Source organism: Ptychodera flava, chromosome 19, assembly GCF_041260155.1.
Source record: "Ptychodera flava strain L36383 chromosome 19, AS_Pfla_20210202, whole genome shotgun sequence".
Classification (NCBI taxonomy): domain Eukaryota; kingdom Metazoa; phylum Hemichordata; class Enteropneusta; family Ptychoderidae; genus Ptychodera; species Ptychodera flava.
Window position 1 is genome coordinate 12,015,520 of NC_091946.1, and position 24,664 is coordinate 12,040,183.

At 36.8% G+C, this 24,664-nt stretch overlaps 1 protein-coding gene across 2 annotated transcripts; it reads left to right on the forward strand.

Moving 5' to 3' along the window:
• Positions 1 to 23,841, forward strand: LOC139118581 (programmed cell death protein 10-like). 2 transcript variants are annotated; one of them, XM_070681971.1, is made up of 5 exons: positions 1 to 459; positions 3,113 to 3,284; positions 11,919 to 12,045; positions 14,242 to 14,332; positions 19,540 to 23,841. In XM_070681971.1, exons 1-5 carry the CDS (start codon positions 379 to 381, stop codon positions 19,708 to 19,710), a joined length of 642 nt encoding a protein of 213 aa, XP_070538072.1. In that variant the 5' UTR covers positions 1 to 378; the 3' UTR covers positions 19,711 to 23,841. The 2 variants fall into 2 exon arrangements, with proteins under 2 accessions (XP_070538072.1, XP_070538073.1); XM_070681972.1 differs by having other exon boundaries at positions 19,543 to 23,841.
• The last annotated feature ends 823 nt before the right edge of the window (positions 23,842 to 24,664 follow it).

Here is a 24,664-nt window from a genome sequence, read left to right on the forward strand (position 1 = left end):
AACTGAAGCGTAAGCGATGATGCGATACCACAAAATAGATTGTGGAAACGCCCATTCGATTTGTTTTGGAAATATTACTCAAACCGAGGCATGAACCTTTGACCTTTATTCGCCCCACCCTGGCAGCCATCTTGTTTTGATGTGATCAAGGAAGAGATGTTGGTGGTTCGAGGATTTTACGTTTTTACATAGCGTTTGTTCGACAGCAACCTTCATATATAAGACAACTTATTGAACAGAATACTGTCCAGGGTTCGGAGTATTCATTTGCATTTAACTACCACTTTTTTCGAAAGGGAATATATGTGTTTTTGTTTTCCGGAGACAATCTCGATCAATCGGCACTTCTGAACTGTGTCGTGGACTTTGGTGTAAAATATGACAATGGAGGACGACAACGACGCTTCGTCCGTGGTGTCGCTACCCCTCCATGTTGTAATTTATCCGGTTTTAGACGAGGTAAGCAATATGCACGACTATTTTCTTTAACTTAGTTTCCGCAAAGTACTTCTGTGCACTGGTCAGCCCACCCTTGCATTGCAAGCCGCAAAGTGCCGGTGCACGGAAAGTGTATACACCCTCATCGACAGCGTCAACACAACGCCCTTGCCATCCCACCTACACTTCCTTGTACGATTTGTAAATCCCGTGTTTAAGTTGCTGTTTTGTAACATGGGCGTAAAAAGGCGAATGTCACTTCAAATTTTTCATAGATATCTCAGGTTTTTTGTTTTAATTAGAAAACAGGTGGAAATAGTTCAGATACAGACGGTCGTTCGATCATCAGCGCTTACTAGCCGGGTGACCAGCCGGACGACACAAGGTCGTGAAGAACGAAGAAAGAGGGTGTGTGGGGAACGGGTAGATTCTGTTATGTTATGTAAACTCATTTCCATTTGTTCGAGTGACTCTGATCGACACTTGTTCTCAGTGTCCAGGCGTAGTATTTGGTCCGGTACAGTGGGTCACTTTCAACCATGTTCTCAAGTCCGCCACTAAGGCAGAGTACAGAACTTACAAGTGGTAGCTTACCCTCGTGCGGTGAAGGGGGCTTGGACACTGTGGATCAAGACCAGTCGCTCCACACAATGTTGTCCCGAAACCATTTTGTACCAAAATCACCTCGTCCAAAGTACTATCTCATCCCATGCCACTTCACTCCAAGTACCACCACACACCAAAACCACTTTGCCCCAAGTGAAAGCTCATCCCCAAACCACCATGGGTAACAGATTTTTTACCTGTATCTTGGACGTACGTTTTCTCTTCTCAGAAACCATAAAACGTAAACAAAAAAAGCCCAAATATGCTGGCCAAAAACACATACACATGTACAACATTAGCCCTACGAGTAATAGTGTGGTTAAATTGTCCAGCTATGGCAACCAGTCTTCCAACACATTCATAGGCCCAGTAGAAGCATGGAGGCACCTGTAGCTCCATGGTAGTTGAAGCTGCAACTGATGCCTTGCATAACGTCAGTTTCTTGAAACGGGTTGTAGAAATTGGCAGGCTATTTTCCATTTTACTGGTTGGTGACAGTTTGGGTTTGAGTGCAGTTGTTTCTTTCAGAAATGGCTTTTATAAGACGAAGAGACACTTCGGGCAAAGAGCTTTGGAGTGAGATTGTTTTGGCATGAGGTTTTTGTGATGCTAAATAGTAATAGTAATTGGATGATGTGGGTTTGTGCAACTCGGTTTTGGTGTGAAGTGTCTGGAAATCCAGTGAAGACAGGTATGCTTGATTCCACTTTCAGGCATATCAGATGAAATGTGGACAGGTTATCATGAAAGTTAAGCTCATTGCAGTATATTATAACAATTTTATGAGATAAGGTCAGGTCACAAGTTTGTTAAGTCCATCTATTGACACCTATAAACTATGGGTCTTCAGGGCTTCTACATTCAGATGTTGTTCACAGACTTGTGAACAAGCAGACCAGTGTTTCACTTTCAAGCAAGCAGGCAGTTGTTTTAATGTGACTGCCCTTTCACAATAGTGATGTCATTATACAGAAACAATGTTGAACTTTGCAAAATTCATAACATAGTGCAGTTCCCCAGTGGTTTTATTGCTTTGAGTTCAGTTACATTACAAGAAGGACTCGTATTGTCGACCAAGATGTACAGTTTTGAACTTTTGGACAATCACACCAGCTACTGATGAATTTTTTGATTTGTTCAAACAAAGCAGCTGCAAAACCTGTATTGTTATATGAGATCACTTATGTGCCGCTCACGGCGTGGCCAAAGTGGCAATGCAGTGCAGTGTGCGTCTCTTTTCACAGTCTAATCTAATATGTATGCAGATAATGCACATGCCATTCCTTTGGTAACCGGCAGGACCAGGACCGAACCAGGACTGTTTCTTATCAACGATGGTATGGTCTTTTATGGACATAGTATGACATTTGTCATGCATAGTCAGTACTATATTTGTGCACATGCAAGGTTGTCATTCTCTCTCAGTTCCTCTTGCCATTTGAGTCATAGCACAAAGGCAAATATGATGTAGATACATAGATAGATACATTGATAGATATACACATACACGTTTAAGTATTTGTTACATGTTTAGTACACAAAAGTTACAATGACAGAAATTCTGTGTGGAATGTTCTGTTTCTTTCATTTCTTGCTGCAATATTGGTAATGATGTTTATAGCACTTTCAAAGTTTGCTGTTGTTCGCGAAAGTCATTGTCATTCATAATATTAACTGACCTTGGTTATGAACACACAGGCAAGCTTTAGTACTAGTGGGGGTAAGTCTTATCTAACTGACTGTTACGCCAAAACAACAAACTGGGTTTATTTCTCATCCTCTCCACACGCTGAGTAACATTCGGGACACAAATTTTCCTGTCGCTTCAAAACCCCCTCACATATCCGTAATGGTATACACAATTTATAGTGAAAAATCATTCTGATATTGACAGGTTGGTAGACAAGTGCAATACAAAACTATTGCACTGAGTAACTGCAATATATAATGGTATGGGACCTGAAGTCCAAACATTGGATTTGCCAAGAGAGTTTGAAAGAAAGTCGAGCAGACACATGAGTCTAACTCAAAACATAAAGACACACTTTTGTTTTCTTTTCCTGCACAGCTTCAGAAAACAGACCTGTCTGCTGCACAGACTTTGAGGGCAGCTTTCAACAAGGCAGAAAAAGAGAACCCCGGTTTAACTCAGGATGTTGTAGCTGGCATTGTCAAGCAAGAGCTGTCGCAAGTGAATTTAGCCGAGAGCTTGCTAAGACTAGCTGCATATGACTGTGAAGGTGAGCTGATTTCTTGTATCCAATAGACACATCGCATCAAAACTAGGTGGCCCCACCAAAACGGGACCACCAAAACCACCACATCCCAAGTACTACATAATCCCAGGCCACTTTGCCCCAAGTGCCACCTTGTACTATTACCACTAAAAACCACTTTGCCCCACATAAAGTATCATCATGCCACCAACTTGTCCTAACTGTTTCACCTTTGTTTTTACACACAACTTGGAAGCATTACTGTGTCAAGACATTTTACCCACCTCCAATCATTTATTATTGCACAAAACCATAAATGGTAGAGTTAGAAAACAAATGCAAATATTCCGGCGAAACTGTGTACATTGAATCCATGGTCTCTTTGGTGCATAGTGTCTGGAAACCAAATACAACACCTTTGAGTCAATGATTTAACAGTGTAGCTGAGTACCTGTATGTCACTATCTAACTTTTTAATGAAGGGAACTTCTTTGGTCAGTTTGGAAATTTCTTGAAATTGTCTTAATTCAACCCCAGACCTGTACATATAACATGTACTGTAACTCCTTTAGCCAAACAGATCACATTTGTGTTAGTTGTATGTAAGTGTTGTTGATTGGTGGCTGGAAGCATTTGCCTAAGAATGTTCACCGCTATTAGAGTGCCAGCTGCTGTATCTTTTGATGATTTTTTTCACTATTTTGTTATGTTATGTTCTTGTTCTACGCCCAAAGTTAGTTAAAACACACACCATTTAGCTTGTCAACTCAGCATATAATACACATTGAACGCACTGATGTTGTTTACAGTTGAAATCTTGTCCAGACCAGAATTCACTCGTCAACAATAAACCAAATTTACTCATTTACAGACCGAATTGACAAGCTGAATACAATGTATTTCAAGATGCGTTGTGGAGTAGAACAAGAAACTGCAGATGACATTAAAACACAAAAATAGTGAGAAAATAATGAAAAGTTACAGCTACCGGTTGTACTGGCCCTTTAAGAATCATTACCATCAGGATGGATATGGATGCTATCTCCTCCCACTGTTTAAGTTTGTTTGGTTTTACTTCTGTATGTGTGATATAAGAAGTGAAATATTTTATTATGCAGTATTAGTCATGTTGAAAAGTTTGATGACACAGGGCTACTCCCACCTTGGTTGTCGGTAGATACCGAATGGAGAAATAATCTATTGTATTTACACTGTCGCAGAAAGGTATGCAAATTAGGCCTTCAATACCTATTATTGGCTGAACCAACATATAGAGTGATGAGCTTTTTATATAATTACTTTGTTTAATTAATCAATGTTTCAGCATTACTTTGGTGAGTGAAATAACCTCAATAGAATATCAATGAGAAAAACAAATACATCATTGACACACTGTGTGTTTGTTCATTTTAAATGCTGACATAACAAGTAGAAGCAATTGAATTGCCCTGTCAGGTCTGTTTTCAGGGATATGACAATCTTGAGTATCACCAAAATCAGTTGACAGCAGCATACTGTCAATTCATAGATATCTCATGTGTGACTGCCAGTGAAACTAAACAAATATCTTGACATAACGTCAGTTGTCAGTCCACCATGTGTTTATGACAGGCTTTTGATGGAAAGGGATTCTCTGTAAGGCGTGTAAAACCATCATGGAATATGAAAACCTGATTGCAAAGAATTTTCAGTGCATTGCCATTTAGAATCAAGGAGTCCCAAATACTTGAACATTTGAGAGTGTTGTTGTCTGCCAGCAAATGTGAAAAACATAACACTGATGCAAATGGTTTTCAAGATTACGTGATGGGGTTACCAAGAAAAGACATTTTACATGTATAATTTTTTCAGACATCTGCAATAATATGTGATATTTATCAACAGAGAATGAGTACAAAGTATGTTTATTTCTGGTAACTCCACATGCCTAAATATACTCCTGAACCTGAACTCGTTTCTCACATTTACCAAATAAACATGTGAATTTGAAAATTCACATGGAATTTGGAAATTCTGCCTTCTTTTGGTCACAGAGAGCAAAAAACTTTGAAATACGTTCCCACCTAAAAAAGCAAATTTTTTCAAACCCTTATCACAGGAAATGCGTTTGTAAATTTTGATTTTTGCCAAATCAATAGTTTTCAGCTTCTGAAATACCTGGAAATGACTGTACAGAAGGATTTCATAAATGATAATGAATATCCAAACTACACTATAGATTTCTATCATGCACATATTGCTTGTAATTTATTCTCCGGGTAAGCGAGATTTGTAAGCCTTCTTTTGAATCAATGCATTTTATTGTCAGTATGTAGTCTTCACCTGGAGCAATACCACTGGCCTTTTTCTGTTATTTGCGTTTGATATCAAAGTTAGAAAAGACTTAAAATTAATACGCGATAGAAAAGCAGCTTTGCATACCTTGCACACAAAAGACCTGTGAAGTGAACTTACAGAATTTATATAATTCTAGTGTATGAAATGTCTATAGAACAGAAATATTGCTGGAAGAGAACGTATAAAACAAGCTTATAAAAAATGAAGAACCACTTTGGTTGTGTGAAAACCTCTAATGCAGTTTAACCATTTAAATATTTATGGTGGTCCATATCTTTTATCTTTTTTCTTTATCTTTCTTTTTCTGCCGGAATCATAAACAGAGATAAATGGCTTCATCATCTCACCATTTTATCACCTATTTATGATCGATGTGTTAAAAATCTTATTACCACCAAGAGGGTAAATTTACAAAGTAACAAACCTAATCTAATAATAGCAAATATAACTTAATAATAATAATAAATATAACTTAATAATAATAATAATACCACTGTATCTCATTGTTGAATCTTTTTCTAGCCCCTTTGTAACTCTTTTAGTTGATTAGGAATTTTCAAAAATTTCTAAGATTCATTCCCAGCACTAATACATGTAATGGATATGAGAATTGTTGTGAGTCATTCAGAAAACCAATGGCTTAGATCATCTGAGGGAATTGTGGTCGATTATCAATGGTATGTTTATCCCTTTCACCATAGTGGTTTGAACCAGTTCCATTGTTTTCTTTGGTAAAGTTGAACCTCTGGAAAGGGAAATTGGGGTGCAAGGGTTAAGTAGTAATGTACCTTGAAATTGAAAAACTGAAACTTTTGCTGAAACTTTCTGTAAGGAAATAACCCATCCCCTATCAAAATCAACAATGAAAATCTGGGGCCACCGTGCAAAACTAGGTACCGTTAATGGTACTGTCACCAAATATTTGCTGACTCTTAAATTCAAACACGCTATCCCTGTGTCAACTCTATTGGCAAATATAAAATTGTTGATGTTTACAAAAATAAGTGGGTGAAACTTTTACTTACTCCAAGAGCTTTAAAATGAGCCCTAACAATGGTAGACCAAAATGTATTATAAAAGTTTGAGAGTCTAAATATCTGTCTCCAATCAAGGTGCATTCTGCCACAAATCCATACACAAGTCAAGTGGGCAGAATCAGGGTCAGGGTCAATGCTGATCAAGAAAACAGCAACTGCAACATCTGTTATTCAGAGCCTAAATCCAGAGCCATCTTGGCTTTCATTCTACCTCTGTGCATGTAGAGAAAAATGTGAGTAGTCCGTTCAATTTGCTGTCCCTGGTCTTTGACAAATTGCTCGTTGAAGAGGGAATCACAGTCTGAAGAGCAAATCTTATCAGCCCCTATCTCATTATTGTAATACCTATGCACTGAATATGTCACAATAAATTCAGATTTACATCAATGTTTATGGGTACTTCTTGTTACGAGAATAAACAATAATGTTATTTTAGGCTCTATATCTGAGTACAGACATTATTTGTGTATGCTGTCATTGTAGTATCTAATTATGAACTATTTTAGTTCTATTGTGCCGTTAGTAATTGATTGATCTCTAGTGACATATTTTTTGAGAAACGATTCCTGTTAACTTTGTTCCAAAAATTGAAGTCTTTTCAATGTTTTATCTCATTTTCTGCTGCCCTTAGGGCCTTTCATAATCAAGAACAAAAATCAGAGGTTTTCATGCAAAGTTTTGGACCAGAGAAACAAATTACCAAGAATTTTTACCTGTATTGGAAATTCAAAATGGTTGCTATGCCCTATATTAATTAACCCTGTGGGTGGAAATTTTATTTTAGATTTTCACAAAAATCAAAGATGATGAATCACGTATTCCATACTCTTCAACATGAGCACACAAACATTCCATGAGGAAAGTGTTGTTAAAATCTTAGCCCCCAAAACTATGCCCAAGTTACATTCTGACAACCAGGAAGTAAATATGTTATATTCAAACGTATTTGACATGATGTTGTATAGAAATGCCATCACCAAGAGAAAATGTGAAAACATATGGTGATAATTCTTCATTTCTGGTTGCTGGCAAGCTTGTTACTAGTTTGTGTTCCAATTTCGGTTGGCTCAAATGATTCCCCAATTCAGTCAGTTCAAATTATTCCTTTTCTGGGTACTTGTTGGAAACACAGCGCTTGAAATCTTCAATGGCTGCAACTGTCATATTAAAGCATTGAGTTACTGTGGTCACAGTCCTATGTCAGTTGGTTGTTCAGTTTGTGAGACAGTGCATGACTGTGAATGTCTGTGATGTACTCACCAGAGCAAATAGAGAAATGTACTACTGTGCCTTCAATTCCAGTTAGTGCACAATTTTAGGCCAATATTATCACGCATTGAAAATGAGTGTTCATTTGATTTATACTCTCAAACCGTGCTCAATAATACACATTTGGTAGCTGAGTAACTTTGTTTAGCAAGTAGAGAATTTTCATGCTATTTATGTTCTGCTTAACCCTTTGAGTGCTGTATTTTTCCCACCAAAATTTTAGTCCAACATTTTAACCAATTTTTATGAACTTTTCTGTAATTTTCCTGATAATTTTGGCCCAAATGACACAACATTTTATTGGCCTCAGTTTTCATCAAAATTTGGCAAAAAATCTGACAAAAAATGACTGAGGTATAATTTATGAGGGTGACAAAAATTGACTTTGGCGCTCAAAGGGTTTAAATTGATTTGCATATTCAAAATTGGCATTAAACAAAATTTGCATAAATAAATATATTTATTATAGAAATCAAACACTTAATGCTTGATAATAGATGCTCAATTTTTGGACTAAACGTCCCCAACCCTGAGTTAGGTAGTATGCGCCTCGAAAGTAAACTACTTAAACCTTTGCTCAAATTTTCCTCAAGGAATTTTTCAACCACACTTTCAAAATCAAGAATAAAAATAGAGGGGGGTCACTGTGCAAATTTTGGTACTAGAGAAACAAATTACCCAAGATTTACCTACATTTGAAATTCAAAGTGGCAGCCATCTGTGTGTTAACTGCATGGAGAAAAATAAAATTTTCAATTTTCAAAAAATTAAGACAGTGAAAGTTTTGGGTACTCAAAGAGCTTCTAAATGAACCCTCACAAGTGGTAGATCAGAAAAGAATTGAAATAGTTTGAGAGTTAGAATATCTGTCCTGGAGGCACATTCTACTTTAACCCTTGCACCCCCAGTTACCTGTATACAGGTCCAACTTTACCATAGAAAACAATGGATTTAGGACAAACCATGGTGGTGAAAGGGTTAAGGCATAATGCATTGCACCTGTTAGACAGGTATTCAATCATGTACATGTAGTAGCTTCTTGTAACTGTTACAAAACACTCCCATATGCACAGGAACATTTTCACCCTTGCAAAATATAGTATACATTTCTTGCATCATCAGCTACATGTATGAGATGAACCGGGCACATGTCAGCAATCAAAAGTGTGTCAGGAGAGCATTTGAATAAAACAAGTTAAGAAGTTGTAAATGCCTTTGAAAGTTAACTGAGCATGTACACATGTACAATTACAATTGTACTACTCTGTGAAAAAGATATTGTGACAATCTAAAGAATGTGGTGAACTCTGACATGACCACCTTTTGAGTTTCTCTTGTGTTTACATGTGATTACTCCCATCAGACCTTGCCCTTTCTTTCCCTTTTGCCAGAGTTGTTAGAAATCACTTAGACAGCTTTATGTGATCTGTTAATCCTTACCAGAGCAAAGGTTACTCTTGATTACTTATTAGAATGTCGTGCTCTCTCCAGAATAAAGAAAACCCCTCCAAAGAATTGAAAATCCCACTGCATCCATATTTTTCAATTATCTGGATTGAAACGGCAGGGGTGGTTTGCCAGGTCAGAGTACATTTACATTTGTAACATTTCTCAACTACTGCAAACAACGCCAGAATGTGAAGAATGTGTGCACTCAAGCTGGTAGGATACATCATTACATGTCACGTGAGATATTCACTGTTCAGAGGCTAATTTGCAACCCTGAGGGCAGATTACAACACAAAAAAATCCAAATTTATTTACACAGAGCAAGATTCTCCACAGGGGGATTTTGAGGGGTGGTCCTGCTCTGTGTTTTTCAGCAATTTATTCATATGTTAGTAACGAACAAAGAATTATTTATATTTTTGACAACAAAGGAATATGCAAATTATGCATCGTTATGTAAATTGGCCACCCTCTGATTCTAAAAGCCATGGAGATCATTGCAGAAAACCAGCAGACAAAGTGAAATTATGTGATTTTATCAAGTCATTGTCAGTAACTATTATTTTAAGTAACTGGATATCAATAAATTGAAATCTCTGTGATAATTGTTCTCATCAACTGGTGTCCCATTGTGTGATGTTCTGAAATTTTTTATTTTTTGTGAAATAATAAATTATTGTGAAGCGAGGTTTTTTGCCAATAAATAATTGATACGGTCAATAAATTATAGAGGAAAGTTACAACTTTGCATATTGTTGAATGTATATAATTTAATTTTGTAGATATTTTTAGGGATGTAGATAGGTGGCAGCTGGCAAAAGCAAATGGCTGTCAGCTAAAATTTGCCAGCTGTGAAAATTCAGTTTTAGTAAAAATATCAGGACATTTTGCACAAACTGAAAGTGCACATACACTACTTGTAACCACCTGTACTTTTATTTTTGCCACCTGTAACCAAAATTTTCTACATCCCTTGTATTACTGATAGTTTCTGTTTTATTTCTGATAAGCACATTCAAAGTTTGAATGTTCAATCATATCACATTATAAAATAAAATAACTGAATCTGTGTAAATTCAGTTTCAATAACAGAACTCTGCCTTTGATATGTGCACTACCAATATCTTAATGTACTCAAAATGAAAGTAAAAGAGATGTTACAAAGATTATCAGAAATTATGTCACTTCATCAGATAGATTTCTTCAAATGTATGCTTTAACAGCAGCTGAAAACATTTTTTGATTGCAGGTTGTATAAAGAAGGAAAAAACTTTGTATTGTGACACCGTGTGTTCACCATGTGGAGTTTCTTGTCTTTGGCATTAAAATCCTAAAACTCATTAAGTGCTTTGTATAATTTTCATCTTGAGCATACACGTACCTGCCTTTTTCGAAAATGTCATGCACAAACAAATTCCAGGAATGAGACCTTTAGATTTGGATGAATGAAAGAGCAGAAACGTGAGTGGTCTAGAGTCAGAACATAAATCAAACGCCGTGTGAAATAGGTCTGTGTGGCTGTTGATGTGGCACGACAACTGTGTACACACAGATGGGTGCACTTCAGAGCAGAGCTATCAAAGAACAGTCTCTGTTGATTTACTGGCAAAGTGATTAACCCTTTGAGTGCTTTTGATTAATTTTTCCCACCAAAATTTTAGTGCAACATTCTACCAATTTTTATGAAGTTTTTGTAATTTTATTGATAATTTTGAACCAAATGGACATCACATTTCATCAGCTACAGCTTTTTACCAAAATTTTGGCAAAAATCTGAAAAAATTTGACTGTCATATGAGGCGGCAAAAATTGACTTTCATGCTCAAAGAGTTAATACACATAAATTCTAATGTTGGTACACCAAGAACAATACATGCCCCATCTCAACACAAGTACAGTGTAAAGACTTCAATACACAAACAAGACTTGTTGTATTTTTGAAGTTTTACACTCTCTTCACCTTATCCCAGGATAGTTTACAGTCACACATCTAATCATGTGATTGCCAGAAGAGAATAAGTTCTTTAGTTTGATCACAATGAAGAAATCTTCCCAGGCAACAATTGAAGTCGTTCTGGCTATTCTGGTATGCAAACACCATGCACATGAATACTGCAGCATTGGTATTTCCTTATTGACCTCTGACCCTGGTTCCCCAGGGAAACGTGATCCATGGATTCAAATCACCCTACTGTCCTACTTTTTGTAGCCTTCGATATTTTCATTGAAGTAAAGTAGCTCCCAAGACTGGGCAAACAAATATCAATCAAATATGTTCTCCAGTGGCAGGGTACCCCATGTTACCCTGTTGTTCTACCCGGCCTGTGCCCTGATCTAAGTCTTCTTTCCTCATTGGCAAATTTATATTCTGGGGGGCAGGTACAGTAGCATGACATGAAACATGACATGACAGAACAATGTTATGCAAAGGGTATTACGTTGTAATGAGTTTTTTTAATCAAGGATGCTATCTTATGTTGCTGACTTATCAGGTGTTGGATATTGACCCGATTATATGCACAAATATGGTCATTTATTCACTGCCTGTCCCCGTCTTTTGTTTCAGAATACACACTGACAAGGCCGGAACCACAATTCAAGAAACTCAACCAAAGAGCCAGATCACTCAAACAGATACTGAGTAAAATTCCAGATGAAATAAATGACAGATCAAAATTTCTTCAAACTATAAAGTAAGTGAGTTTGTCTATGTGTAGTGTGTTTAATGTTTGTCAATGCCTGCACTCTCCAGACCTGAAGAAAACTTTCCACAGAGAGACTGCAATTTACATAACAATACGTATTTGCATATTCTTTTATATGGTTATGAACATATGAACAGATTGCTCCAAAAACAGAAAATCCTATAAATTCCTTTAATATGGAGACGCAAGGTTTTTAGAAGGTGTTTAAACAGAGCTGAGTCGTGACAAATGGTGTGTATGTTCAGAAACTGGGACTCTGTAATTTCCATGCACAGTTGCATTCAGATTGTAATGCTAATTCTTGCCTAACCATGGAGTAGTATTTGAATTACAGTGTTGCAGTGGACCACGTTACAATTGGTTGCCAACTTGTTACATTGTAGCAATGAAATATTCTTGTTGTATAGTCAGATGTATTCCTTCATTGTGGGGTTATAAAATTGTATAAGGTAAAATTAAATTTTTTCACAATATTAAAATAATGTCCATATACTTGTTTAATTAATTTTGGAGATACCTTCATTCATGGAACCTGAAATATATATTTCTGTTGTACATGAACATTTGTAAATTGTCTTAGTTACAAGGAAGATCAAAACATGAGGTTGCAAAATTTGACTATAACTTTTTCATAGTTACCAATATTTTGTACTAGAAAGTTACTTTCTGACCGGTTCTGCACAGAACAGAGACTTTAGAACAATTTTTTCCTTTTTAATGTGATTGAAGTCACATGTTTGAACTCACATCAAGCAGGACTACTGTACACATGAACAGGAAATCATGAACATGGGCCTCTGCAGCTAAAAATGGTGACGATATTGGCACATTTGCATTAGAGTAGTTTCAAAGAAAATACTGCAAAGATTACCTTTCGTGAAGTTTAAGAAATTATCAGATGACATAGTAACCTATCAGGGTCAAATTTACGAGTTGGAAAATTTACATATTCATGTAAAATTTACATATGCCATTGTCTGTAAAGCTACTGTGTTTCTATATCAGGATAGGATAAGATTCCAATGAAAACACAGGTTTCTCAGTTTGAAATCGCTGAGCGAAAGCTTATCAGGCTTAGAGTATGATAGGCGTAAATACTAGTGCTATTGAATACCTGTACAGAGGTTGTTTTGACAATGAGGGGTTGCGCTTCCAGTCAGTGTAATACAAAGAAAGTATTATGGGCATTTTCAATGAGCCCATCAATTGAAAATTTTGTCAATAAGTTGTCCATTGAAATTACACATTCATTTTGTATTCTTACAGACCACCTCTATTTGTTCAGTAATTCTTGTATGTGTCTTGAAGGTCGTTCTGACATTGGCCATTTTTTGCAATTTTTTCATGGTTTTGAACCATAACTCAACTATCCCTCAACCGATTTCGTTCAAACTTGGTACACAGATAAAGTACTGTGGCATATATTATATGCACGTCAATTTATTTCTAGATACGTTCCAATATGGCCGCCAGGTGGCCATTTTGTTGCAGTTTTTTCATGTTATTGAACCATAACTCAACTATCCCTGAACAGATTTCATTCAAACTTGGCACACAGACTTTCGATCTTGTCATGGAACACCTACAACCATACCTTTACTGTCCCAAGTACACAAACATGACCCCCACAGACCACTATCATGTGATTTCCCAACATTTAACAAATTCACCCCTCTCCCCTGTAATGAAGCTACCAAGCATGTAATTCAATCACTGTAATTCAAACACCATAATCCAGTGGGGACTGTGTCATCAGCGATGACTTGTTGCATGTGTAATTCTTGACAATTTCTTCATAACCAAAACACTGCTGAAGTTTAGAATGTATTTCTCAGATATCCTGAATGGTACTGACATATATAATGCAATTAAAATGTTGCAAATTTGAAATTATTACAAATTCCAGATTGTAAGTTTCACTGGAGCTTTGTGGTTGAAGTATCCCCTCTGATATCCAATTTCAAAATGAATTAGCTTTCCTCATAGCTCTGTTGTCATTCTTACGCTGAATGCCAGCTTCTGTGCCACCTGAAATTTAATGCGATTTCTCATGACTTGGCAGAATGACGCCTGTGTGTGCTCCATGTGTTGGACTAACAGATGCACTGACATTTTTTGCCCTAGGGATGAGCATCCAGAATATCATATTTAATACTGATAGTTGAACTTTTTTTGTTTTTACAGAGATATTGCTAGTGCCATAAAGGAACTCCTTGATTCAGTCAATGAAGTATTTAAAAAACAACAAGCATATCAGCTGAATGAGCACAAAAAGGTAAGACTTGATCTCAAAACTTAATTTATTCTGCGCATTGATTTACCCCTTTCACCCCATTTACCTGTTTTTAATCAAACTATGCCATTGAAGACAAAAGGATAGATCCAAAGTGTACTGGTTAAAGGGGTCAAAGTGACGCTGAACTCAAACTCTTTGGTATTGTTCTGTTAGTAAATATATTTTATTTAGAAAATAGAAATCGTCCTGCATGTATCTTCAAACAACTCCACACAATTCTGGAGTATTTTTAAAAGAATCAATGTTTATTCTTGAAGTTAGCCATATTGTACAATTTGTTTTTGCAGAAAACGACGTGACATCATAACTTTCCATCACTAACATCACATCATGTTCATATGCTATGCAGTCTGCAGTTGTATAACCCTTTTCCTGCCAAGTCCATATTTCACCACCAGGTCAAGATGGTTAAAATTAATGAAACAAAACATATTCCATATGGTGTATTTTAACATAATACTGTTCATTTGAAGGCTGTTGAAAACATAAATACTGTAAACTTGATTTTTTTGGACTAAAGATGCTATAACATACCAAGCCAAGCGGGTGAAAATACATCATGTTTTGGCTCAATACTATTTACTGACTTGGCTGATGGGGAAGTAATAGTCTTAATACTGTCTGGCAGGAAAAGGGATAAACTTGTGTCATCCAACAAATGCCATCATGCAGAATACATTTGCCATCTTTCCGTTCAGCGAAAGGAAGGGTGAAGACATCGCTGATCATTTCAGCTGATTTCCAATCTAGAGCAAAGTTGTATTTGCAGATTATATGAAAATAAGTAAACAAATTTCACCATTACTTAGATAAAATGTTCCAGCATGTAAGGAACAATTGTACAAATTTATTCTATATCTATAATAAAGTACTAATCTGCATGACCGATGCAGTGTACATATAATTTTTACACAGAAATGCCAAATTTACACACTGAGTATGGGATTTGAATATGCAATTGCTTACATGCTTTATAATAGTTCTAATAGGTTGCAGTTTCAATTATTCGACACCAAGCCTGACAGTGCCGAACTCTTACAAGTCTAAAAACAAAAAGGGTCAATATGTGTCCTGAAATTCCCTCCATGAAGGGTTGGAATGGCTTGTCCTCACTCTTCCAAGAAGTTACGGTTCACAACTGCAAGGAGGAATTCAACTATCTAAAAGTGCGTCCAATTTCCAATAGCTTGCAGATTAAAATTATCTGCCATAAGATAGGTTTGAGTTGATGAGTCATCAGTCGGTGTCCATTGACATCATGAAAGAAAAGCTGGCAAATCGAGCTGGCAAGTATGTATTGAAGAATTGCATTTGGTGATTCTGAGAAATCCTTGAGTCATGACATCATGTAACTCATGTGGATGAGATTCTTTACCTGAACGTGTTCAGACGAAACCCTCTCATGCAAATCTATAGAAAACATAAGGTTGAATATGGCTGTTTGCAAACGATATCATTTTTCTGTCGTTAATATGCAAAAATAAATATTTGCCTGCAAATTTAGCTCACACTTCTGGAAATTACACATACAAGAATGATGAAAAATACCACTTGGTGGGCGACTGCTAGCATTACGATGAATACTAAAAGACATACTGTATCTGCCACTCAGAGTAAAAGATTCTGCAAAACCCACCTGTGCAACACTGAGAAATTTTGTCCACATTTCAAGCAGCAGTGTCTGATGTCACACAGGGGCAGTCATATTTAGTAACAAACCTGTAACTGCGAATAGCTCTATTATAACAATTTTACAAGTTTCAGCTGGAATTTTGTTCAAAAGAGCAATATTCTTCAACCAAATAAAGTTTTCGGGTTAGCTCTTTATGTCTTTACTATAATAGGCCTCTCTGGTTTGTATACTGCTGGCTTACTTCCTGCCGTATTACTGTCACAGCGTAGTATAGTTGCTTCTTATCTCTCACTAATGCTGTATCACTTTCTCTCCCTCAACTCAACTCAACTCACTGTCTTCGCCCGCGTGTGACTTCATGCATTAAATAGTTGGTAAGTTGCTCTGTAGGCTGCTCTAGTTTTGAAGAATTTTTCTAAATTTTTCTCTCTCAGCCTCTATTTTTTTCTCTCACTGCGTAACGCTCATTCAAATATTTGCTCACTGTTGATCAGCAATACTAATTTCATGGTGGTGGTGACCATAATCAGAACACTTTCAGTAGCACCTTTTGCAAAAAGCTTCTGCAGCATATCATACCGGTACTTCAAAACGTGTACTGTACTTTGTTTTATCTTATTGTCAACATGATCACTTTATAATAGAAAGCTGATCTCACAGAATTTCATAATAAGGGTACAAAAATTTCTAACATGCTTATCTTTAATGTATAGAATCTGATTAAAATTGGTGGTAGAGGTGCTGTAGTGATTCCACTTTCATTTGTTCTTTGCAGTTCTCATCAGCTGATAGTCACTTCACTATAGCTAGGGAGAATAGCAGATAACAAGCAAATATGGAAATGTTACCATCTCTAGATCTTATTTCAATCACATTGATGTTTACAGTACTAAATGTTCATTGGATAAAATCCATGATATATTCCTCTGGGTAACCACTGCTATACTTCAAATAGATAGTAACAATAAGGAAATATTTCAGATACTGATTATTTATTTGCTAACCGAATTTTCAAATCTTACATCCAGCACATTATGATAAAAAGCACTTCTTTATAAATTTTGAAGCCATGGTCATTCTGTAAATGTATTTCATCATGAATCTTTATCGAGGGGTGTGCCACCAGTGGCCTGTATCAAGTAAACTGTTTGAAAATTGTATCCACATAGTATCTGCCGATTTATGCTTGATTTCCTAATTGAATGTATTCATTTATTCTAATTGTATGAAAGAGTGACATTTGAATATGCAAATCTATTTATAGTGAGTCTTAATATTCATCAGCCTGAAATCGTGCGCCATCAAGTTGTGGGATGGCTTACAGTAGCTTGTTAAAAAGTACTGCAAATTGATTGAATGTCCCAAGATTGTGTTTGATTTTGACCATCGATATTAAAAACCTGTTGAAAGTCAATGGTATTGATCTGATGGCCGTAACTGGTTGCTTCCATGATTTCAGTAAAGACATAATTTTAATTCAGGTTAACATGTGTTATTTTATTAGGTGGGATGTTCACCGTATGCACTCTCTGCATGTATTCACGTTGTCACTATTAACCAATTTGTTATAAGAAGTAGGTTGGATATGGACTCACGAACTTGACTCTATAAGAAAACTGATTTGGGAGCGTAAAAGTGTAGGTCAAACATAGACATCACCAAGACTTTAGACGGATGCCAAACAGCGTACCCTTTGCTTTTAAAAAATTCTGAAGTATCAGAGTTGTGATATTTCATTGACTCAGCCCTGTGTTATCCATCATATGTAGCTGTAGGATATTATTGTTTTCAGAGAGTCATAGAGAATTTTTGAATCACAGAGAACGTTCTTTTAGACAGAGGAATGTCAAATTCCTTTGACAAAACTCAGCCAATGCAGTGGCATGGTCAGACAAGAAGCCTTCATTTTTATCACTGTGTGTACAATATAGGTCCAATTTCATGGTCGAAAATTGTCGAAAACTGCTTTTCGCACCTGTAAAAACCTTTGGTATAGAGGCACGTACACAGTACAATAAATTACCCACAATTCTCTTTGATTTGTATCCTTGAAGGTTACTTTTCTTATAACTTTTTCAGTTCTGTATGCAAACAATAATGTGCAGCATCAGAATAATTGATAAAAAATATCTAGTAAAAGTGGGTTTAGATATTTCAGTGAAAGTTTCCAATTAACCATTAAACAACCATGGAAGTCACATTCTGTAGGTACTATAAATGCAATGCTTTATAGGCAGCAAGTTATGATGAACTGAAGGAGTCATTCTCTGAGAAAACTTAGAATGCAAATTTCTTTTGTCATTTCCATTGGAAAAAATATCCTTTTGTTTCAAAAAAAGGTGCAACTAGTCTCCCCGCTTTCCATCACATTATTCTGTATGGCTAAAAAACACAATCAGTGGAAAATTTTACAAAAATTTTATCTCCTCTCTCAATCTTGCATAATTGTCCAAATCATGTAAAATGAGAATTGAGAAGAATGGTGTCCTTAAGAGGACGTTTTCAGAATTTTTACAACTAGTCTATGAATTTGTCTACACATGAGAGACCTGGTAGACTTCTCTGGGGAATATCTGAGGATACAAGTCATAATGAATTATGGAAAATCTACGGTACTGAGACGTACATGTGACTTATCAACATTTATGAAGTTGCTTGTGAAGCTGCTAAATTTTCTGCAAAAATGATTCTGGTGTAGAAACACATAACTGTGCCCAGCAGTGTTCATGAGCAAATAACTTGTTTCATGATGGAGACAATTGATCTCCAGCGCTAAAGTTTAACTCTTCACTCCCAGGCATATTTATCACCTTCTGCGGATTCTGTGCAATACATCTTCATCAGTCCCCCTCAACAATAGTGAAATGAGGCTAGTGTAAATGTTGGCAACGATTATGTTTAGGTCAGGGGATTATGCAAGACTCTTCAAGCATCGGTATATTCTAGTGGGCAAAGGCCCTCATAGCCTCAAGCACACCCCACCTCTCCTTGTTAACAATGAGGAACAAATTGAACTGCGCTGATAAATTTGTTATGAGTCCCGCTAATTATTAAACCTAGTTGATGGGTATATGCAACCCTGCCATCCCAATTTCTGGTACATGTGTCCACCAGTCCTATTGAAAACAAGGTCGCAAAAGGGTTAATTAACTTGGCCCATGTCTAAAGTCTGGTGATGTTCTATTATCATTTTCACTGAGTCCAGATAGCTTACTATGTACACATTCAAGCAGCAGCCTGGTTGAACCCTTAGGGAATTGAATGGTACAGACTAAACAAATTACCATGTGAATAAGTCTGCAATAGGGTGGCTTCTCACATAGCCCTCAGACAATCACATAGATTGCCAGTGGGTAGATGCAGTGAGTTCAGAGTGACTACCGAAAATAAAGTTTTTGGCATTGTTTGAAATGGAACAAAGGGATGACACGTTTAATTCTATGTCACAGACCTGACAAGCCAAACAGAGCCAATGGGTGTAGTAGAGTCTTGCCAGGGGCTTACCATGTGCAATTAGTTTCACCTAACTGTTTTCCTCTCACGGCTTTCCCAGCAGATGCTTGAGGACCACAAGAAGGAGTTTGTCAAGTACTCGAAGAGCTTTAGCGACACCCTGAAGACGTACTTCAAGGACGGTAGAGCAGACAATGTCTTTGTCAGTGCCAACAGACTCATAAATCAGACCAACACAATCTTGAAAACATCGAAGACCATCGGCCAATAACTGGCGGTTTTCACAGATTTCGGCCTTTTCACCTGGGAGGCAGAAGAGAACTTCAGATTATGAAAAGATAAAAGAACAGATGAAGAAATGAATACTTTTTATGTCCATCAACAATCTTTCAATGATAAACCGGTCAAAATATTTTTAAGAATTTGAATTTCACCCCATGAAGTGGTTAAAGTCATTGTCAAGGGTATGGGTCAACTGGACCTGTCCACTAGAAAAGGGGATTAGAGTGTCTCTGATCTATCCCCACAAGGGTGTCTTTAGTATATTCTGACCCATACTCTCCCTGCTGTACATAGGGCATTAGCCTTCTTTCACAGGATGTAATGCATATTTATTGATGAGAAAAATCAAGCTCAATTTAAATATGTGCAAGTTATTTGCATATTTTTATGTTGTTTGCCTATGTTTTTTTTCTCATTGTCTGTTCGGACAGTTGCAACACTGATGACAAGTATCGCTAATTTTGGCTGGAATGTGTTACACTTTTGCTCTCACGGGAAGTATGTGATAATTTCTTCTGTAAAATTTTATTTTTTTCAGTCAATGTATTTTACCGGTAAAAAATGTTTCTGGGTGAAAAGGCAGAGATTTTAAGTTTTCAAGTTTTTCAAGTCTCCTGTGAGCAAGTCAATGATGCTATTTGCCTGTTTCAATGAAATTTGTCTGTCCGACACCATGCGAGAAGCAAAAACAAGATAAACGACTCCATGTTTTCAGTTGTGGACAGCTGACAGACATGTTGAGACATGCTGACCTCTGACCTTGTATGCAAACTCTTCCATGTGAAGCCAGATAGATAAACCCCATAGTTTACTTTCCACTGAATTGGAAGGAACCTCAAATTTGTCACCGATGTTTACAGAAACTCCCCTCTCCGTAACGAAAGAATTATAACATAGCAGCTGATTGCAAGTGACTTGCCCACAGGAGTAACATCTTTAATTTTAGTCGATAGCGTTTGCCTGTGAAAATGTCTTTGATATTCTGCCGTTTATATTGGCAACAGGTTCTCATATAATATCTCTTGGGTGCCTTTATATTTTCTCAAAAATAGGGGGACTTTGGGAAAGAGAGAATTATTTATAATCAGCAAGTTATGGTTTACTATATATATATAAAACTTCCTGTATTTCATTTAGATGTGTTGTAAAATGAATTTTCAATTACTGTGACATCACTCAGTATTTTTTGTAAAGAAATCCACGTCTGGCTAGTAGCTGCCTGTTTCAGGACACACATCTTTGCCCATTCACCTAGCTTGCATTTCGTATTTTACTTAAACTTTTTCCTTACTTGAGGGATTGTGGTGTGAAGGTGTTCTTCAAGACAGCCAAAAGCATTGCATACTGTCTTGGTGAGCTGGATAAGCGTATTGTTCGATGTGAACATTTCAAACAGTGGTTTGATATGTCAGGCAATGACAATGAGTTGTGTATGGGTCATAGTTGTACTGTAGGCAAAAAACTGCTGCTGATGTGCAGCTGCCTTGGAATGTTATATCTGATTGGTCGATTTTCACTATTCACAGCAACTTAGGGGTTCTATTGTGTATAATACAATGATAATGTTCAGATTCAGCCAACCAATTGGATACCAGCTTCCGGGATGCTGCATATTTGCCCAAAACCTGCGTCTGTTGTAAGTACCGATGACAGATTTGAAAGCTGGCCTGTCAGATAGATACTCAGAAGACACAATACAGAAACCCCCTAGACAATTGTGCCCACATGAAGGACACAGTCATAATCTCCCTTTCGATGATAATTCACTTGTCCTCAGGTCATTTTCATAATAAATAAAAGATATCAATACCCCCTAGGATAGTGTTAAATATTGATATGGCTCGGCAGAATCCTGGCATCATCACTTTGGCTGAAGTGCGCCGACAGCATGTTCCAAATGTGAGATTGCCATGACAGGGTCTTTGGAATATTATTTCTGTCAAAGCAGAAGCAACTTTGGTGATATAAAGTTTAAATACAAAAATCTACTATTAGAAAGAGCCAGCAGTACACAAAACACAACTTATATCTTTTGAATGGGAGTGAGGAGCCTAGACTTGCTTGTCTCCAGGACTCACTACACAGGGAAACGCAGTGTCAATTGTTTTACCATCCTTAGGACCATTATCAAAAATACTCTTTTATTCAGGCATCCATCAGTTTTCTCATCAACTGCTACAGTCTACAATAACTATCAACAATACAGAATATGTATACATTGTCACATGAAAACTGATATCAGTTCAAAAGTAGTGTCTGTGTTTCTTTTCAGCGTCATGAACACTTTACAGAAGTTTTGAGAGATTGTATTAGTGTTTGTACATATGTACTACATGTATAGCAGCATAATCTTCATTTTGAAATTTGTGTTTGAATTTTGTGTCCTGTCCATGTGAAATACCTTAGTCAACCAAACTTCATGATGCAGCAGCTATTTGTTTTGCTGTTACCATGGAGATTGTTATCATTCAGGGTCATAGGTCATTGCAGATCTCATAATGTAGCAGATGTGAATGTGGATCAGCCAATGAGCTTGTTACAAAATTTTCCACTCGTTATTGACTATTTAGCTAATTTACAGCGTAAACAAGACTGATTATCATAAAAATGGCAAACTTTGTTTGTGTGGAATGATTGGCAGAGTGAGTGAGATTGGAATAGTATGTTCAAAGAGTGTGATCATGGCGGTGTAATCCAGGATGGGGTACAGAGATATTCTGAAATCATCTTTCCCTGTCCACTTTCTAAAATTACACAGTCTTTCTCAAGTATGAGGAAAATGTGAAGCAGTTTATTTGTGTGTGTGTGTGTGTGTGTGTGTGTGTGTGTGTGTGTGCGTGTTACCGAAGGAGAAAACAGTCTTGTGTATGCCTGTATATACATGTATGTATTAAGATACAGATGTATTAAGTTAAATACTTATGGGTGTCTTCTGTGTACATGGAGTTGCATTTGTGTGTGTGTGTGTGTGTGTGTGCCAGTCTCATCACACGCTTCATTCACAGTGCTAGTGTTAGTTGACAACAGTTTCCACCATGGAAACCACAGTTACATAAACAACATATGAACAAACAACTTGAAAAAAATCACCCACAATTGAAAATTTACATTAATTGAAAATTTCAAACGTCTTGTGAATTTGGGTTTTTTTGCATTAATACCATTTCATAAATTTGTCCACTGAAATACAGCACTGTTCGTAAGGAAAGTCTATTATCACATCATCTTCTGAACTCAAAGATATATGGTACTTCTTTCAAAGCAAATGGTCCTTCAATCTCAGCAAAATCAGAACACTTTTATGAGTACTTTCTTTGTAAGCTGAATGTCTGTATGCAAATCAATCAAGACCTTTGACCCCAGAATTTCTCTCAATGACTTCAAGAATTTCTTTATCTATGATGACAAAATGGAATATTTTTTGCCGTAAATTATATCAAGAAAATCAGAACACAGTGGATAGTCATGGTTTGTAAATCTAGCTTTGTTTACAGTTAAACTTGCCTTCTTGATAGCTTAGTTTGTACTCTGAGTGTTTTTTATAGCTACATGTAATGTCCACGTACAGAATCACAAGGTATCAACATCTTGTGCAATTTGCAATGATTTACTAATTTGCCACTTCTAAATGGAGATGAATTCTTGTAACTGTTTTTTTTTTCTCATCCTGAAAATGTGATCAACTTGCCGCGACAACACTTTTTCCATGTCCTTGAATAATGCAAAGTTATATGAATTAAAATACAACCCTTTTCACAAATGGTTGACTCAACCCTTTTCACAAACTGTTGACTCGCCTATTGGAAAACCACTCGCTTCAGAATGGTTGACTCCAGGGTTCTCTCAATGTGGCCGATACCATTTCATGATTGCAGGGGTGGTAGACACAAGAAGGAGGGGGCTCCTTCCCCACAGATATTGTACATACACTCTTTTTGTTTCTCTTTGCTACCCTTCTCAGGCTTGAACTTTGTTGTTGTTATTTTTATTCAACGTGTACAAAATTTTAAATTTGAAAATTCATAGGTTCAAATGCGAGGAAAAAAATACCAATTTGGGAGGAAATGTACCTTAGTGTCACTGACATTTGAATAACAATAAAATTTTTACAATGTGTAAATTCGATGTTTCATTTGGTCTGTCATCTTATCAGCTGTGTAACCCTTTGAGCTTTGACATGGTGCTGGAATTTTCCCTGAACAGGGGTCAATGGTTAAAACCGTTTGAGCTTTGACCTCTATGGTGAACTATGACATGGTGCTGGGATTTTCCCTGAACAGGGGTCAATGGTTAAAACCCTTTGAGCTTTGACCTCTATGGTGAACTATGACATGGTGCTGGGATTTTCCCTGAACAGGGGTCAATGGTTAAAACCCTTTGAGCTTTGACCTCTATGGTGAACTATGACATGGTGCTGGGATTTTCCCTGAACAGGGGTCAATGGTTAAAACCCTTTGAGCTTTGACCTCCATGGTGAACTATGACATAGTGCTGGGATTTTCCCTGAACAGGGGTCAATGGTTAAAACCCTTTGAGCTTTGACCTCTATGGTGAACTATGACATGGTGCTGGGATTTTCCCTGAACAGAGTTTAAAGGGTTAAAAGGAAATCTCTGTTTAGACTGCAATTTGTAAATGTTTTCATGTATCAGAAATGTTTCGTAGTCTTCCAGAAGCATCTCTAAATATCCAGTTCATAACAACAGTTCTTCCATAGAAGTAAGATTTTGTGGTGACCATACACTGCTGTATGCTGGACAGGTTGTCAAATACTACTTTAAAATGTCGCGTTAACTGTTGTTGACATCAGTAGTGGAGAAAAAAATCATACTTGTTTCAGACTCTTCTGCACCACTTTGAGACCAGTCCCCGATGTCTTTTTCTTTTTCTATTCTGTGTTTGTGTGAGAAATCCTACAGACCACATTTTCCTCAACCCAACAT